The 20,049-nt window shown below is 37.5% G+C and overlaps 1 protein-coding gene across 12 annotated transcripts in view; it reads right to left on the bottom strand.

Moving 5' to 3' along the window:
- AGBL3 (AGBL carboxypeptidase 3) overlaps window positions 1-20,049 on the bottom strand; it is a 119,219-nt gene that overhangs the window by 9,621 nt on the left and 89,549 nt on the right. For 9 of the 12 annotated variants that reach the window (XM_070787323.1, XM_070787326.1, XM_070787324.1 and 6 more), the window contains 3 exons: window positions 12,115-12,163; window positions 10,484-10,677; window positions 5,497-5,728 (listed from right to left, as the gene is read on the bottom strand). In XM_070787323.1, coding sequence (XP_070643424.1) covers window positions 5,497-5,728; window positions 10,484-10,677; window positions 12,115-12,163 — 475 coding nt within the window. Of the gene's footprint in view, window positions 1-5,496; window positions 5,729-10,483; window positions 10,678-12,114; window positions 12,164-12,545; window positions 13,264-20,049 lie in introns of those variants that run through there. The other 3 variants (XR_011566130.1, XM_070787330.1, XM_070787332.1) reach the window with 3 other exon arrangements.

Below are 20,049 nucleotides of genomic sequence, written 5' to 3'. Positions count from 1 at the left end.
TGAACCTTTTGGGATGGACCTTTTTTTCACGCAGCAAACTCTGGAGATTCATCCAGGTTGCTTTGTGCATCAGTAGTCCATTCTGTGTTTATTGCTGAGGTCATGGCATGGATGTACCAGTTTGTTTAATGATTCATCCATTGAAGGACATGTGAGTTGTTTCCGGTTTATAGGTATTAGAAATAAAGCTGCTATAAACCTTTGTGAACAGGTTTTTGTGTGAATGTAAGTCTTCCTTTCTCTGGGATTAAAGCTCAGGAGAGCAATTGCTGGGTCATATGTTAGTTTTATATTTGGCTTGTGAAGAAACTACCAAGCTGTTTTCCAGAGTGAAAACATATATATTCCTACCAGCAATATATGAGTGACCCAATTTCTTTGCATCGTCATCAACATTTGGTGTTATCATTATTTTTTATTGTAGCCATTCTGATAGGTATGTAACGATGACTCACTGTGGTTTTATTTTGCATTTCCCTAGTGGCTAACGATGTGGAACATGTTTTCATGTGTTTATGTGCCATCTGTATATTGTTTGGTGAAGTTACAGTTCATGTCTTTTGCTCATTTTCTAAGTGATCTATTTGTTTTCTTACTGTTGATTTTTTCCTACTCCTATTGGTTTATTTTTATTTTTTAAATTGAAGTAGAATTGATTTTCAATGTTGCATTAGTTTTGAGTGTACATAAAGTTATTCAGTTGTACTATATATTATATATATATATATATATATATTCTTTTTCCTATTATTTTCCATTATGGTTTATTACAGAATGTTGAATATAGTTCCCTGGGCTATACAGTAGGACTTTATTGTTTATTTATTTTATATATATAGTTTGTATCTGCTAATCCCAAACTCCTAAATTATCTCTTTCCCTTCCTTTCCTCCTTTGGCAACCATGAGTTTGTTTTCTGTGTCTGTGAATCTATTTCTGTTTTGTAAATGAACTCATTTGTATCATATTTTAGATTCCACATATAAGTGATACCATATCATTTGTCTTTCTCTTCTTTCGGTTAGTATGATAATCTCTAGGTTGGTCCATCTTGCTGCAAATTATTTCATTATTTTTATGGCTGAGTAATATTCCATTATATATACATCTCTATTATCCATTTATCTATTGATGGACATTTGGTTGCTCCCATGTCTTGGCTATTGTAAATAGAGTTATTCTGAACATTGAGGTGCATCCATCTTTTTGAATTAGAGTTTTCTCTGGATATATGCCCAGGAGTGGGATTGCTGGATCATATGGCAACTCTACTTTTAGTTTTTTAATGGAACTTCATACTGTTTTCAATTGTGGTTGCCCCAGTTTACATTCCTACCAACAACGTAGGAGGGTTCCTTTTTTCTCCACACCCTCTCCAGCATTTATTATTTGTAGACTTTTTTGATTAATGTGTATCTCAGCATGTTCCTCCTTGGGTTTATCCTGTAAGGGACCCCCTGCACTTTCTGGACTTGGGTGACTCTTTCTTTTTCTATGTTAGGAAAGTTTTTGACTATAATCTCATCCAATGTTTTCTCAGGCCCTTTCTCTTTTTCTTTGGGACCCCTATAATTCGAATATTGGTGCATTTAATGTTGTCCCAGAGGTGTCTGAGACTGTTCTCATTTCATTCTTTATTCTGTTCCATGGCAGAGATTTCTACCATTCTGTCTTCTCAGTCACTTATCTGTTCTTCTGCCTCAGTTATTCTGCTATTGATTCCTCTAGTGTATTTTTCATTTCAGTTATTTATTGTTCATGTCTTTTGTATTCTTTGTAGACTTTTTAATGATGGCCATTCTGACCAGTGCGAGGTAATACCTCATTGTGCTTTTGATTTGCATTCCTCTAATAATTAGCATAGTTGACCATTTTTTCATGTGCCTATTGGCCGTCTATATGTCTTCTTTGGATAAATGTCTATTTAGGTGTTCTGCACATTTTTTGATAGGGTTGGGTTCTTTTTTAATATTAAACTGTATAAGATGTTTGTATATTTTGGAAAATTAAAGCCTTATTGGTTGCATCATTTGCAAGTGTTTTTCCCAGTCTGTATGTTGTCTGTTCATTTTGTTTATGGTTCCTTTGCTGTACAAAAGCTTATAAGTTTGAGTCTCATTTGTTTATTTTGCTTTTATTTCTGTTGCCTTGGGAGACTGACCTAAGAAACATTGCTACCATTTATGTCAGAGAATACTTTGCCTATGTTCTCTTCTAGGAGTTTAATGGTGTCATGTCTTATATTTAAATCTTTAAGCCATTTAGAGTTTATTTTTGTGTAGGGTGTGAGGGAGTGTTCTAACTTGATTTACATGTGACTGTAGCTTTCCCAACACTACTTGCTAAAGAGACTGTTCTGCATTGTTCTTGACTCTTGTTGAAGACTGATCCTAAGTGTATAGGTTTATTTCTGGGGTCTCTATTTTTTCTGCTGATTCTTATGTCTGTTTTTGTGCCAGTACCATACTGTTTTGATTACTGTGGCTTTTTGGCATTTTCTGAAGTTTGGGACAGTTATGCCTCCAGCTTTGTTCTTTTTCCACCAAATTGCTTTGGCAATTCTGGGTTTTTTATGCTTCCATATAAATTTTAGGATTATTTGTTCTAGTTTTGTTTAAAATGTCATAGGTAATTTGATAAGAGGTCACATTAAATCTGTAAATTGCTCTGGGTAGTGTGGCCATTTTAACAGTGTTAATTCTTCCAATCCAAGAGCATGCAATATCCTTCCATTTCTTTGAATCATCTTCAGTTTCCTTTATCTATGTTTTATAGTTCTCAGCATATGGGTCTTTGACCTCCTTGATCGCCTCCTTTGTTCTTTTTTTTTTTTTAATTTGATTCTAAACAGGAATTTTTTTTTTCCACTTTCCTTTTCTGATACTTCATTATTAGTATATAGAAATGCAACCTATTTCTGTATGTTAATCTTTTATCCTGCTACCCTGTTGAATTCGTTTATCAGTTTTAGTAGTTCTTGGTGGAGTCTTCAGGATTTTCTATATATATTGAATCATGTCATCTGCACGTCATGACAGTTTTACCTCTTCCTTTCCAACTTGGATACTTGTTGATTTTTCCTTTTCTGATGACTGTGGCTAGGAATTCCAGTGCTATGTTGAACAGAAGTGGTGAGAGTGAGCATGCTTGTCGTGTTTCAGCTTTTAGTGAGCCTTTCAGCTTTCCGTCATTGACTACTATGTTGGCTGTGTGTTTATCATACATAGCTTTTGTTGTGCTGAGGTAGGTTCCCTTTGTACCCATTTTGGTGAGAGTTTCTACCCTGAATAAATTTTCAAATGATTTTTTTTTGCCTCTGTTGATGATAGAGGATCATTGATCATCTACCTGATGATCATGTGCTTTTTGTCTTTTCTTTTGTTGATGTAGTTGTATCACATTAGTTGATTTGCATATGTTGAGCCATCTTCTGACCCTGGGATGAATCCAGCTTGATTGTGGTGTATGATCTTTTTTATATGTTGTTGGATTTGGTTTGCTAATATTTTGCTGAGGATTTCTGCAGGCAGAATATTTTAGGCTATGTTTTGTTATTCAACTGCCACTCTATGTCTTTTAGTCTATTGACACTTAAGGTAATTATTGATAGATATGAATTGTCATTTTAAACCTTGTTTTCCAGTTGATTTTGTATTTCTTCTTTGTTCCTTTTTCTTTTTCCTTTTGTGGTTTGATGGAGTTTTTAGATTGCATAAAAATTCAATTTTTATTTATCTGTAGTGTTTTTGAGTGTATCTTTTTAAGTATCTTTTACATTACCCACGAATAACTTATCACATCTAATGGTGTAATTTTCCCAGGTTGAGTGGAATATAGATATCTAACCTTTCTTTATGTCCCCCTTACCTTCTCATATTTGTAATTGTCTTAAATATTTTTCTTTAGATACATTTAGAACCGTATCAGTGTAATAACTTTTGCTTCAGCCATCAACATATTTAGAGAACTTGAGAAGGAAACCCTATTATATTTACCTACACATTTGCTCAGCATTATCTATTTCCTGATGTTCCTCCTCTATTTTTTCTGTTTAAAAAAATTCAGTCATTCTTTTAGTGTAGGTCTTCTAGTGAAAAATTCTCTTTAGTTTTCCTTCATCTTAACATTTGTTGAGCTCTCCTTTATTTTTGCTGTGTGTCAGGTTGTGGGTTGACAGTTCCTTTCTTTCAATACTTGAAAACATTGTGCCACTTCTAGCCTCTATAGTTTCTGCTGAGAAATTGTCTGTATTTCAACTTGTTTCCCTTATAAATAAGGTGTCATTTTTCTCTGGCTGCTTTCAGGAATTATTTTCTTTAGTTTTCAGAAGTTAAATTTTGGAATATCTTGGCATGATTTCTTTGAGTTTATCCTGTTAATGGTTTGCTCAGTTGTTTGATCTGTAGGGTTATGTCTCTTGCCAGATTTGGAGTAACTTTTGAGTACCTTTGAGTACCTTCTCAGCCTTGCTGCTTTCTCCTCTCTTCCGGGGACTCTGAAAACATGAATGTTAGATTTTGCTTTATGGTTCCAAATTCATTTTCTTTTCTTTGGCTCCTGTAAGCAATACTGCAATGAACATAACTACAGAAGTCTTCTGGCCCTTCCTGAGGCTTTTTTCCCCTTAGGACTGGTTTCTAAAGGTGGAATTTCTTAAAACAAATGTAGATAATAAGGATTTTCATATATTATTGGATTGCCTTCCAGAAATTGTACCATTTCTATTCCAACAGTCAGTGAGTGAATTCTTCCATTGAGAGACAAAAATGAGAGAATTTCATTATTGTTTTAATTTACATTCCTTGCATTTTAGTGAGACTGAACATTTTAAAGTGATTATTGGTCCTTTTTTTCTTTTGTGAATTTCTGACTCATAGCCTTTGCCCATTTTCCTATTAAAATATTCATGGTTCTGTCATTGATTTGTATGCAGTCTTTGAATATTAAGTATGTTGGCCCTCTGTTTCTTATATTATGAAGAGAAATGTCAAAGCATACTGATGAAAGACTCTGCATTCTAAATGTCTAGTTAGGGTTGAGTCCAGTTGCTACCTATTGGCTGTGTGACCTTGAACAAATTTGAGAAACAGACTTTGCATCTCAGTTTCCTTATGTGTAGAATGTAGAATGTGTTTGTGTAAACAAAGAATGTTGTGTAGCACAAAGAAAGTACTTCATCAAATCTGCTGATAATATTAGTATTATATTTCTTACTTTCAGCTTGTCATTGTCTTTTATTTGTATTCGTTTCCTTTTGGTCTTATAGATCCGAACTAATGAGTGGTTTCATGTAAATAATCAAATAAGGCCTGATAACCTTACTCCTTCACATATCCAGCATTTTCTTATGGCTTTGGGCCTTTGTCAAATATGGTGTAGCTGCCTGTATTAAGAGCCTATGTTTGTTTCTTAGGATGTGGAATCAATAAACCATGTTTCTTTATAAAAGAGTACATGTATTAAATAGCTAAGAATGACAAAATTGTATTGACTTACTGATGTTGGATTTGAAAGCTGGTTCTTGGGTTGAATACCTCTTTTATCTGAGTGGTTTGCACATTTTTAGTGCTACGCATGATGGGGAGCAAATACTGCAGTATTTCTTGAGTTTGAGCTATATTTTTATCCCTGTAGATTCTTTTCTCATCATCTGTCCAGTTTATATCAGCCTTCTTGCTTTGGAAAGATGGACATTCTTTCATATTGCTTTTTAAGTTGTGATGCAGATCTGGGGAGCAACCATAAAAATATGTATAGATACATAAACTGAGTTGATTAAGCAGTTACTTAGCATTATCTGCCAAAGATTCTATCTAAGAATTCTTATCCATCTGAAGCTTATGGGGCAGAAAATAAACAAATAAAACATGTCAGATAATAAAATTTATGGGAGAAAATAAAGCTGGGAAGGGGAATAGAGAATTCTTGGGGAGGGGCTGATTTCTGTTTTTAAAAAGGTGGTCAAAGAAGGCCTCCTTATGATGCTACCATATCAGAGGACTTAGGGAGCAAGTCAAGCCACTGTCGGAGGGAGGAGCATTCGCAGCAAGGGGAACAGTAAGTGCAAAGGCACTGAGCCAGGAGCATGGTCGTGTGTGCAGGGCGCACCATGATGAGACAAGTGGCTAAAGCAGAATCAATAAGCAGAAAGATATAAGCTAGATAGGTGACTTAGTTCACATAAGGCCTCACGGGCCATTGTAAGGACTCTGATTTTTACTGAGTGTGAAATAGGGAGGCCCTGGCAGGCTTTGAGGAGTGTCACATCTCACTCAGATCTGCTTTAATAGGATCATGCTGGTTGCTGAGTAGAGAAGAGACGGAAGAGGTGCAGGGGTAGACAGGCAGGGAGATCTCATGGAAGGCTACTGAAGGAATCTGTTAACAGGAGAGCGCACGGCAGCTTGGACCAGGGTGGTGGCAGTCATCAGAGGGAGGGGTGCAAGCAGGGGAGGGAAGAATCCTGAGTATATTTTGAGATTTTCCAGTGAATTAGATGTGGGGTGAGAAAAGAAGAGAGAAATCAGTGGTAGCCCCAAAGCTGCTGTTTGAGGAAGTAGAAGGACAAGAGAGAAAACTATGGGAAAACTCTGTTAGAAATTCCTTCTTTATTATTTATTAATAGATGATATGAAGGAATTATTGTTTATTTTGTTAGTTGTGGTAAGAGTATAATAACATTAAAAAGGTGTAGAGAACTGTTAAAATAAAGTTCATTTGAAAAGTTGTTTATTCCACTCCATACTCATTAGGATGGCTATTGTCAAAAAACAGAAAATGATAAGTGTAGGCAAGGATGTGGAGAGATTAAAACCCTTGTGCATTGCTGGCTGGAATGTAAAATGGTGTAGTTGATATGGAGAACAGTATGGCGGTTCCTCAAAAACTGAAAATAGAATTACCATAGGGTAATTGACGGTCCAGCAATTCTACTTCTGGGTATATCCCCAGAATTGATCGCATCTTGGAGAGTTATCTGTACACCAGTGTTCATAGTAGTGTTACTCACAGTAGCCAAAAGATGGAAGCAACTCAAGTGCCCGTTGACAGATAAATGGATAAGCAAAATGTGGTGTATATATATAATGGGATATTATTGAGCCTTAAAAAGGAAGGAAATTCTGATACCTGCTACAACACAGATGAACTTTAAGGACATTATGCTAAGTGAAATAAGTCAGTCACTAAAAGACAGTGTGTTTTTTTTTTCCAAATATTCAATTCCACGTATATTGGATACCTAGAATAGTCAAAGTAGGATAGTTGCCAGGGGCTAGGAGGAGGGGGGAATGGGAAGTTGTCATTTAATGGCTATGGCATTTCAGTCTTGCAAGATGAAAACAGTTCTGGAGGCTGTGTACAACAATGTGAATGTATTCAACACTGCTGAACTTTATACTTAAAAATACTTAAGATGGTAAATTTTATGTCATGTGTATTTTAACAGAATTTTTAAAATTCAATATATATAGGTAGAGAGAGGGGAAAAAAAGAACCCTAAGTAAAACTTGAAGGAAAATTGGTAGACATTTTAAAGGATGTGGCAGTATTACTTATAATTATGATGCCTAAATTGATATATATGTTGACAGCATAAGAAAAAAGTAGAATACACTTAGAATAAAAGCAAGAAATACATTATGTTTTATATTAAAAAAAGGTTTATCTAGTTAAGAGACATAGACTGAACTATTTATGGGCAAAACAATATGATTTGCTGACTTTGCTTTAATTACTTCAGCAAAAAAAAAGTAGTGGGAATATAAATGAAACAAGAATAGCAGGATGCTGATAACTATTAAAAGGTGGGTGACAGGCACCAGTGGTTCATTATTCTATTCTACTTTTGTTTATGCTTGAAATATCCACAATAATGCTTTTGAAAAAGGAACTGTCCATTACTAAAAAGAAAGGAAACAGATGACTAAAGCACTCACTGAATTAAACTAGACTTGAAAGACAATTAATGAGGGTATGTATAATTGCAATATCTGGCAGTGCTGGCAAATAAAATGAATTCATCTATAGTCTCTTGACAAGCTGTTCCTAGGCTGTTCACTGAAACATTATTATGTAGCTGGCATGTTTAGTTTGGTAAATAGATATGAAAAATATATAGTCCTTGCCTTAAATATGCCAACAATTGGGACTAGAGAGAGAAGTAAAGCATCAGTTAGAATATTATATCTATAGGATAAGGCAAGGTACTTACTGTAGCATTGCTGAAGAGGTACTTCCAGCCATACTTAGAGCTGGAAAAAGCAATATTCCTAATTCCTAATTAATCTGACACTTGATGCACAGGTATGTCAGCTAGTTAAAAAAAAAAAAAGAGTAGTAATCTAGGTTCATGTCTATGTCCATGTTCATGTAAATGGACATGAGCTTGAGCAAACTCTGGGAGATGGTGAGGCACAGGGAGGCCTGGCGTGCTGCAGTCCATGGGGTTGCAAAGAGCTGGACACAACTGGGCAACTGAACAGCAGCAGCAGCAGCAGTAATCTAGGTAGTGGGACCAGCATGGCACACTCAGGAAATCACAAGTATGGTTTAGAAGGACTAGAAATCAGATAGGTGTGAATAAGTGGTTCAAAACTAGAGACCTCGTCTGTAATAACAGTACTTCTGGGAGATTTCCTGAGATAGGAATCATGTGTGACTGGTAGATGCTTAATGCTTTAAAAAGTGAATTGTTAGGAGGCCTTTATACATGGAAGTGATATAACTAGATCTTCATTTTTGAAAGATCGGAGTGGCAGCCAGGAGGTTGTCAGGTTGAAGAAAAGTGAGGCAGAGGGACAAGTTAGGAGGCTAATTCAGGGGAGGCAGAAAGGGAGTCTGAATCAAAGGCACATATATCTATGACTCATTACAAATAAAAACTCTCCCAGAACTGGAGAAGTCTGCCTAGGCTGCTGTGAATCTCCGACAGATCCAGTTCATCTCCACTTGAATAGCCCAGTAATGGGAAAGGACAGACTTCTGGGAGAAACTGAGTGATGCCGTATTTGAGGAAAATGTATAGCCCTAAATGTATATATTATAAAGGAGGAGGCAGCGTCAAAAACTAACTCCCTCTGAAATGACTTACTTCAGTAAAAAAGAAAATTGCAGAATTTGTATTTATAGGTCATCAAGATTTATCAGGACATGTTTAAAGATAATATAATAAAAAAAAACCATGAGAATCTCAGCTCAGGAAAGCTGGGAAGGTTGAGAAACATAATTTTAAATTAAGAGCAGTGGGTAGGTGGGAGCAGTAGGGAACACTGAAAATCAAATCTCCCCTTTGCAGCAAAATTCTGTAAATATATAAATTCTATAAATGTGGTCTCCAATTTCTCTCGTTTTAAGATACACTTTAATTAGACCTGTACCTCTATCATTCTACTGAAATTTCTCTGAACAAGATCCCCAAATAAAACCTACATGTTATAAAATCAAATAGTAAAACCATCTCACTTAATCAGAAGCATTAGACCTGGCTGATTATGCCCTGTTTGCTACACTTTCTCACTTAAGCTTCCAGGACAGCACATTCTCTTGCTTTCCCTCCTACCCAAGGCGGGGCTTTCCAGTCTTTTGTTGGGTTCTTACTCTTTTCCTGATCCATCAGTGTTGGAGGTTCCCAAGGACTTGCTCCTTAACCCTCATCTATATCTACACTCACTTAAATCTCATCCAGCTTCATGCCTTAAAATACTATCCTTATGCTGAAAATTCCTAAATGTATCTTCAGCCCAAATCTCTTCCTTTAACTCTGGACTCGTATATCCAACTGCCTATTCAGTATCTCCACTTCAGTGTCTAAAGGCATGTCAAAGGAACATGTCTAAACTAAACTGATGCTCCACTCTTGGTCTTTGCCATCTGGCAGCTGACAGTTCAACTGAGCTAGTTGCTCTGGCCCAACGCCCTAGTTTCAACAGTTGTAAATACCTGTGAAACCATTACCATAAACCAAGATCTAGAAAAGATGCTCACTAAAAGATTCCTGGTGCTCCTTTACAGTCCATTCTTTCCTTCCTTCCCTACTCTGTCCCTTACTCGAGGAAGCCGTGATCTACTTTCTGTCTCTAGAGATTAGCTTGCTTTTCATACACATGTGATTTCCTGTAGTTTTCACTTTTCTGCATCTGGTTGCTTTTTGCCAGCACTGTGATTTTGAGATTCATCCATGTTGTGTGTATCAGCTCCTTACATTTTTATTCTATGATATGGAAAGGGCATCAATAAAAGAGGTGATGGGAACAATGCAATTAAATTGACTTTTTCAAGGCTATATTAAATAATTTTCTTCTGTATTCAACTTGTATAGAAATTAAATAAGGCAAGTATTTTTCAGAGTCAGGAGTAAAATGGCTGTCTATCTTCTCTGTTTATAAAAACAGTTCCCATAATCCAGATTTCATACAATTTATTAATGATGATATGGTAGAAGCCACCTTGGCATTTATTAAAATCCTAAACATTAAAAAAACACCTTCTGTTGGTATCCTTGTCTTCTCAGTCCAAATGGGAGTCTGTTTGTTCAGAGGACACTTCAAGGATGTCACTTTGATACAGTTTCCATACAAATCATTGTTCCTGGGCTGAACTGTTTCCTGGTTTTTCTTGTCAGTTCCTAAAACACATCTCTGTTGGTCTCTGCTAAGCTTCTGAATCACAGTTTGGGAGCTGAAAGAAATTGGGTACTCTGATTTCAATATTAACAATGAACTATCTAATTAAGAGTAGTGAAATGCCATGTTATGTCTCTATATACATGTCACAGTATGCAAGGTATTGTTACAGATATTACTTTACTTGGGGCTCTCAGCAGTTCTGATACAGACAGGATGGCCAATGTTATCCCCATCTTATATCAGAAAGGGAATGTTAAGGAATCAGAGAGGTTAAACTATTCGCTCATGATAACATAGCTAATAAGAAGGAGGGGCAGGTCTAGAATATACGCCTTCTAACTCTAGTACTTTGTCTATTACTTTCTCTCATGTTATTTTCTTGTATTATTTACTTCCATAGATAAGATGTGAAAGTGGAATTCCATGGAATTCTCCAGGCCAGAATACTGGAGTGGGTAGCCTTTCCCTTCTCCAGGGGATCTTCCCAACCTAGGGATCAAACCCAGGTCTCCCACATTGCAGGTGGATTCTTTACCAGCTGAGCCACAAGGGAAGCCCAAGAACACTGGAGTGGGTAGGCTATCCCTTCTCCAACAGATTTTCCCAACCCAGGAATAGAACCGGGGTCTCCTGCATTGCAGGCGGATTCTTTACCAACTGAGCTATCAGGGGAAGCCCCTTAGATAAGTAATATATTTTTAAAAAGTTAAATATTAGTTTAAATTAATCAACTTTAGATCCAAGTATAGGAATGACCAAAGGTGGTTTCTTAACCTAAATTTCTAGTTTTTGAGGCAACAGAAGCCTACATATTTCAACAGAACCCATTGTTGAGCAGAAACTAAGTTCTTAGAAAAGAGGCCAAGGAAGGAAGAACAGGCATACCATGTTTCCTCTGTTGTGCAAATTCAGTCTGTTCTCATACTTAGAAACCCACTGTTGAGATGGTTGTTTAGATCATTGTTCCTGAAGACGGGGAAACTTGCCAAGGGGGCTTGTGATATAATAATTACTGGTTTAGACAAAACTACAGTGTTTATCTCTGCTATCCCTGACTTCTCTTCCTATCCCTTTTCTAGTTTTTAGGTATTAATATCAACCCTGTGTGACCAGCGCTTCAATTGCTATTATAGAAAGTAAAACATCTGACAGTCATTCATTCTGAATATTATCTTAGACCAGAGAGAGAAACTCAGATAAAGCAATGATGACTGCATAGAAATAAATGTCTAGCTGCAGATGTTAGGCATCCACTGGGATAGTTTAAGGATACTGAACTCTCAGAAGCCTTCAAAATGCATCACAGGGGCTCTCCTGTGCAGTCCTAGACGCTATGTCACAGATACTATGTAGACTGTACGGACACAACTAGAAACTGTCATCAAAAAGTCGCTTTTACCTGTTACTTTAATTCAAAATCAAAATCTGTTAAGATGGAGGAAAGGGAATGAGGCAGTCTGGTAGAAGAAATCTGGTGTAGTTCTCCTACCTCAGATACCTTTTTAGAAGCCAAGCAGGGACTCGTCCAGGTATTTTTGCTAAAAAAGAGAATATACCATAAAATTTCTGAACTTAGATTTTAAGGTTAACAAAACTTAATTTTTTACTTTCTTGACAATTGCCTCAATTGCTAGCTTAATTCAACCTGCCACTGTCTCATTCAAACATATGAAATATATTCGTGCATATTTCCTCTAGAAACCTTTAGATGAAACTGTTTCAGGAGAAGAGCAAACAGCAGAAATATCTGTCCAATAATTATCAAACAATTCAGAACTGCATTCTGCATGTCAGGGTCTAGGAAGGGCATCTACATGTATAGCAGATTGACTAACTTTTAGAGCCCCAACTCAGGACAGAGCTATATCAGACCAAAGAATCAGGATAATATGTAATGAATAAATACTCATACACACATGATTATTATTTTTAACATATAGTATAAATTAGCTGTTTATTTAAAGTTATATATTATTCTGTATTATTTGCTATTCTGTTACATAAATGCCATTATTTAAGAAGAACAACAGGACTAGTTAACAGTGGCAGTTAGTAGTAATTAATAGTGGAACCAATTAAACAGTATGGGTGAGAATACTAGAACACTATGAATAGTGTTTTCCTCTGATGCGGATTTTAACTTTTTATAGAATATTTACATTTTATAGGCAATATTATTATGTCTTCTTAAGATACATAAGACCTTTTAAAAAGCTGAATGTAATACAGTAGGGCTAATTAGATATTACTTATAATTAATAAAAATTGACATGTTTATGTCCCATGATAAAATAAGATATTTTTGCTCTTTATGTGTCCTCTTCCAATCATACTTCTCTCCACTGCCTGCAGCCTTCAGTATATCCTTCTTTTATGTAGTGGTAAAACTGAAAACATTCAAAAGTCAAGGAGTGCATCAAGGCTGTATGTATATTGTCACCCTGTTTATTTAACTTATATGCAGAGTTCAGTTCAGTTCAGTCGCTCAGTTGTGTCTCTGATTCTTTGTGACCCCATGGACTATAGCATGCCAGGCTTCCATCACCAACTCTCAGAGCTTGCTCAAACTCATGTCCATCACATGTAGAGTACATCATGTGAAATGCCGGGCTGGATGAATCACAAGCTAGAATCAAGACTGTTGGAAGAAATATCAATAACATACATCATATGTGTATATCCATCATATGCAGAGTGAAGCATGTAAAATGCTGGGCTGGATGACCAAGCTGGAATCAAGACTGCTGGGAGACATATCAATAACCTCAGATATACAAAGGATACCACCCTTATGGCAGAAAGCAAAGAGAAACTAAAGAGCCTCTTGATGAAGGTGAAAGAGGAGAGTGAAAAACCTGGCTTAAAACTCAGCATTCAAAATCTAAGATCATGGCATCCAGTAACATCACTTCATGGCATATAGATGGGGAAACAGCGTAAGACTATTTTTGTGGGCTCCAAAATCACTGCAGACAGTGACTGCAGCCATGAAACTAAAAGATGCTCCTTGGAAGAAAAGCTATGACAAACCTAGACAGCATATTAAAAAGCAGAGACATCACTTTGTCAGTAAAGATCTGTCTAGTCAAAGCTAATGGTTTTTCCAGTAGTCACATATGAATGTGAGAGTTAGACCATAAAGAAGGCTGAGAGCTGAGGAACTGATGCTTTTGAACTGTGGTGTTGGAGAAGACTCTTGAAAGTCCCTTGGACTGCAAGGAGATCAAACCAGTCCATCCTAAAGGAAATCAGTCCTGAGGATTCATTGGAAGGACTGATGCTGAAGCTGAAGCTCCAATACTTTGGTCACCTGATGCAAAGAGCCAACTCATTGGAAAAGACCCTGATGCTGGGAAAGATAGAAGGCAGGAGGAGATGGGGATGAGAGAGGATGAGATGGTTGGATGGTATCACCGACTCAATGAGTCCTCTTTGAGGAGGACATGAGTTTGAGCAAACTCTGGGAGATGGTGAAGGACAGGGTAACCTAGCGTGCTGCAGTCCATGGGGTCGCAAAGAGTCAGACATGACTGAGCTGAGCGACTGAACAACTGAGGTCACCTTTTATGAAGCCCACATTACACTGACCCCTGGTGGCAGGCCAATGCAATGACATCAAATTAGATATCCTGTCAATAAAGGAATATGAACATGGAATATGACTTATTAGCAAGTGAAAAGTGAAAGTGTCTGACTCTTTGCAACCCATGGACTGTATAGTCCATGCAATTCTCCAGGCCAGAATACTGGAGTGGGTAGCGTTTCCCTTCTCCAAGGGATCTTCCCAGCCCAGAGGTCGAACTCAGGATCTTCCCAACCCAGGGATCGAACCCAGGTCTCCCGCATTGCAAGTGGATTCTTTACCACCTGAGCTACAAGGGAAGACCAAGAATACTGAAATGGGTAGTCTATCCCTTCTCCAGCGGATCTTCCCAACCCAGGAATTGAAATGGGGTCTCCTGTATTGTAGGTAGATTCTTTACCAACTGAGCTATCAGCGAAGCCCCTTATAGCTTGCTGAGCTATGAGGGAAGCCCCTCAAGCAAGCAATAGCTTGACTTATTAGCAATAGCTTGACTGCAGTCCGTGGGGTCGCAAAGAGTTGGACCCAACTGAGCGGCTGAACAACAAAATTAGCAATAGCAGGTTTCTAGACTTGTAAGAATTAGTTTCCATCTTCCCAAAAATGTGTTCACTTTGTATCTACAGGCTTGTTTTAGTAGACTGACTTTTGGGCATTTGACTCGTTAGTTCAGTTCAGTTCAGTCGCTCAGTCGTGTCCGACTCTTTGCGACCCCATGAATTGCAGCAGGCCAGGCCTCCCTGCCCATCACCAACTCCCGGAGTTCATTCAGACTCACGTCCATCGAGTCAGTGATGCCATCCAGCCATCTCATCCTCTGTCGTCCCCTTCTCCTCCTGCCCTCAATCCCTCCCAGCATCAGAGTCTTTTCCAATGAGTCAACTCTTTGCATCCTTAAATTTGGGCTTCCCATGTGGCGCAGTGGTAAAGAATCTGCTTGCCAGTATAGGAGACACAAGAGACGCTGGTTTAATCCCTGGTTTGGGAAGATCTCCTGGAGGAGGAAATGGCAACCCACTCCAGTATTCCTGCCTAGAAAATTCCATGGACAGAGGAGCCTGGTGGGTGACAGTCCGTGGGGTCACAAAGAGTTGAATATGACTGAGCATGCATGCATATCCTTAAATTCATCATGTAGGGTTCTCCATGTCTACAATGTCTATTGTTTTTATTATAGATACTCTGAAGCACACTGGATATTATCAGATGTTAAACTTCTTTTTCTCAGGGAAGAGGTTTTTCAAAGCACAGATGTAATTCAAACTGAATGTGAATTTCAAATAAATTACAGTTTTTAGTGGTGTTCACCTTGACTGCTCTTTCTGGTGACATATTTTTAACTTCTGAGTCAGTCTTATTTCCCATAAATGTCACTTTTTTCACTGTATGAGTTTTTGTCATAACCTATACATAATATCAAACAACTGAGGTATAGTTCATCCTATTCTGTGCTCCTTATGACCTATTCAAAGATGATCGAATAGATTTAGAGAAACAGCATATAAGTTGTTTTACTGTAGTCCTGTCCTTTATTCCCTTCTTCAACGATTTACAAGTTAGACAAGGCTGTTCTTGTCCCACATGTTGAAAATGTTACTTAATGGCAGACCAGCATTTTAACATCTTTTCTATGGCTATCAATAATGATAGCCACCTTGTAGGCACAGGTCTAAGGAAATACCCTCTTTCATTTCTGTAAAGTAAAAAATCTCATTAAGTACTTTGCATGTTCTGAGGAAACTAAAACGTGACCCAAAAAGTTCATTATGTTATCACAGGACAACAAATCACTTTTTAAAATACAAGGTGTGCAAGACATTTAGGAGATAAGAATTTAAAAAAAAATTTTTCTGTTAAGAAATTGACAGACTGAAATATGCAAAAGTATACATTTTGTATTTTCATTGTCAGTCAACCATGCAGATAGATGAGCAAAGTCTAGTATGTATTTGGACAATGTATTAACAAATCTGGTTGATGTTTCCTATGGTTTCAAAAATAATCATAGAAATCAAGATTCTCTGAAACCCCATTTTTCAAATTCAACTACTTAAGAGCCAGAAGAAATGTATTTTTGATTCAGTGTATCATGTGATAACTGTTCAGTTCAGTCGCTTAGTTGTGTCCAACTCTTTGTGACCTCATGGACTGCCAGGCCTCCCTGTCCATCACCAACTCCTGGAGTTTACCCAAACTCATGTCCATTGAGTCGGTGATGCCATCCAACCATCTCATCCTCTGTCGTCCCCTTCTCCTTCTGCCTTCAATCTTTCCCAGCATCAGAGTCTTTTCCAGTGAGTCAGTTCTTCACATAAGGTGGCCAAAGTACTGGAGTTTCAGCTTCAACATCAGTCCTTCTAATGAATACTCAGGACTGATTTCCTTTAGGATGGATTGGTTTGATCTCCTTGCAGTCCAAGGGACTCTCAAGATTCTTCTCCAACACCACAGTTCAAAAGCATCAGTTCCTCAGCGCTCAGCTCTATAGTCCAACTCTCACATCTATACATGACCACTGGAAAAAACCATAGCTTTAACTAGACGGACCTTTGTTGGCAAAGTAATCTCTCTGCTTTTTAATACGCTGCCTAGGTTGATCTTAACTTTTCTTCCAAGGAGCAAGCGTCTTTTAATTTCATGGCTGCAGTCACCATCTGCAGTGATTTTGGAACCCCAAAAAATAAAGTCTGCCACTGTTTCCCCATCTATTTGGCATGAAGTGATGGGGCCGGATCCCATGATCTTAGTTTTCTGAATGTTGAGCTTTAAGCCAGCTTTTTCACTCTCCTCTTTCACTTTCATCAAGAGGCTCTTTAGTTCTTCTTCACTTTCTGCCATAAGGATGGTGTCATCTGCATATCTGAGGTTATTGATATTTCTCCTGGCAATCTTGATTCCAGCTTGTGCTTCATCCAGCCCAGCGTTTCTCATGATGTACACTACATATGTTAAATAAGTAGGGTGACAATATACAGCCTTGACGTATTCCCTTTTGTACTTGGAACCAGTCTTTTGTTCCGTGTCCAGTTCTGTTGCTTCCTGACCTGCATACAGATTTCTCAAGAGGCAGGTCAGGTGGTCTGGTATTCAAATATCTTTCTGAATTTTTCAGTTTGTGGTGATCCACACAGTCAAAGGCTTTGGCATAGTCAATAAAGCAGAAATAGATGTTTTTCTGGAACTCTCTTGCTTTTTCCATGATCCAATGGATGTTGGCAATTTTAATTTGCCAACAGATGTTGGCAAGTTTAATGCTTACTTTTTTCATATTTACCATGTGTTTAATGTTTGCTGTATTAGCTATTGCCAGAGACTTGGAATTCCTACAATAACCTTATTTTTGTCTATCCTGTTGTCTTTGGGGTTCCCTAAGAACTACTTATCAGATAGAATATATGTCTTGCTTGCAGCTCTTTCAGCTATAAACTATGTTACTATACTGGAGTCATGTCAGTGTGGTGGTAAGGCATGGGGGAAAGGAAACATCTTGTAATCTTTTGAAATCTTAGTCTTTTAGTGGGTCTGTGTCCCTGGGCTGTGACCTTAGTAAGTATTTCTTGGCTTTTCTTCCCCCTACCTTTCAGTGGGAGGGGGCTGGCTGGGCAGATGGAAGAAGAGTAACATATATCCAGAACATTCTCCCTAACAAAGGTGTACTCTCCAAATCCAGTCCTTTACGTGTTGGAGGTAAAAGGAGCAAATCCCTTACTATGTTTACATCGTAGGTCTCTCTCTTCTTCAAAGAGTCGTTTTAGCTCTTATATATGGGTCACTCATTTTGAATTGTGTGTAAGGTGTAAGGAATGAGCCCCACCACCTACTTCATTCTTTTGCATGTGCATATCTAGTTGTCTCAGTACCATTTTTAAGGCTATTTCTTCTTCATTGAATTGTCTTGGCACCTTTATTGAAATCAATTGACAATGAATGTAAGGGTTCACTTCTGCATTCTCAATTCTACTTCACTGATCTCTGTATTTACCCTTATGCCAGTGCTGCACTGTTACGATTACTGCAGCTTGGCAGTAAGTTTTGAAAATTTAAAGTATGAGTTTGTGAACTTTGTTCTTCTTTTTTGAAAAGTGTCTTGATTATTCTGGCCTTTTATATTACCACTGCATTTTAGATTCAGCTTGTTAATTTTTGTTTCTGCTGAGATTTTGATAGGATTGCACTGAGTCTGTATATCAATTTGGTGAATACTGTCTTCTGATGTATGAACATGGGGGAATCTTTCCATTTATTTAAATCATCTTTAATATATTTCAACAGTTTTCTAGTTTTCAGTGTAACAGTTTTCTAGTTTTCAGTGTACAAGTATTATACCACTTTTATTAAATGAACTCCTCAGCATTGTATTTTGATGCTTTCTAAATAGAATTGTTTTCTTAATTTCACTTATAGGGTGTTCACTGCTAGTATACAGAAATACAATTGATTTTTTTAACAAATTTATTGCGATCTAATTCACATACCATACACTTCACCCATTATTACAATTCTGCATGTTTTTTATCTTGCAACCTTGCCAAACTCTTTTATTAGCTTCAGTAGGTTTTGTATGTGCATATGTGTATGTATATGTGTGTGCATGTATTCCTTAGGATTTTCTATACATAAGATCATGTGTACTGCAAATAGAGGTAGTTTTACTTCTTTGCAGTCTGGATGCCTTGTATTTATTCTTCTTTCCAGATTGTCGTGCCTAAACCTCCATTATGTTGAATAGAAATATTGAGAGCAGACACCCGTATCGTGGTCCTGATCTTGGGGTGAAAGCATTCAGTCTTGTACCATCATCTATGACATTAGCTGTGGGATTTTCACAGATGGCCTTTATCAGGTTGAGGAACATCCCATCTACTTCTAGTCTGGTAAGTGTCTTTTTTTAAAAAAAAAACATCATGGAAGATGTTGGCTTTTGCCAGACATTATCTCTGCATTTACTGAGATGATTGTGTGCATTTTTTTCTCTATCCTATTAATATGTATATTGTTTAATTTTTTAAAAACTTTTTATTGGGTAGCTCAGTGGTAAAGAATCCATCTGCCAGAATGGATAAGAAAGCTGTGGTACATATACACAATGGAATATTACTCAGCTATCAAAAAGAACACAGTTTAATCAGTTCTAATGAGGTGGATGAAACTGGAGCCTATTACAGTGAAGTAAGTCAGAAAGAAAAACACCAATACAGTGTATTAATGTATATATATGGCATTTACAAAGATGGCAATGATGACCCTATATGCAAGACAGCAAAAGAACAGACTTTTGGACTCTGTGGGAGAAGGCCAAGGTGGGATGATTTGAAAGAATAGCATTAAAACAGGTGTATTACCATATGTGAAATAGATCACCAGTCCAAGTTCAATTCATCAAACAGGGCACTCAAAGCTGGTGCTCTGGGACAACCCTGAGGGATGGGATGGGGAGAGAGGTGGGAGGGGGGTTCAGGATGCGGGACACACGTACACCCATGGCTGATTCATGTCAGTGTATGGCAAAAACTACTACAATATTGTAATTAGCCTCCAATTAAAAAAAAAAAAAAGTATCCGTCTGCCAAGCAGGAGATGCAGATTCAGTTCCTGGGTTAGGAAAATCCCCTGTAGAAGGAAATGGCAACCCATTCCAGTATTCATGTCTGGGAAATCCCATGGACAAAGGAACCTGGTGGGCTATAGTCCACAGGGTTGCAGAGTTGGACACAACTTAGTGACTAAACAACAACAGCACAAGTTGATTTACAATGTTGTATTGGTTTCTGCTTTACAGCAAAGTGAATCAATTATACATATATCCACTCTTTCTTAAGATTCTGTTGCCATATAGGTCAT

The sequence above is a fragment of the Bos indicus genome, chromosome 4 (assembly GCF_029378745.1).
Source record: "Bos indicus isolate NIAB-ARS_2022 breed Sahiwal x Tharparkar chromosome 4, NIAB-ARS_B.indTharparkar_mat_pri_1.0, whole genome shotgun sequence".
Classification (NCBI taxonomy): Eukaryota; Metazoa; Chordata; class Mammalia; order Artiodactyla; family Bovidae; genus Bos; species Bos indicus.
The sequence above is the reverse complement of the archived record's forward strand: the minus strand, read 5'-3'. Positions and strand labels throughout refer to the sequence as shown.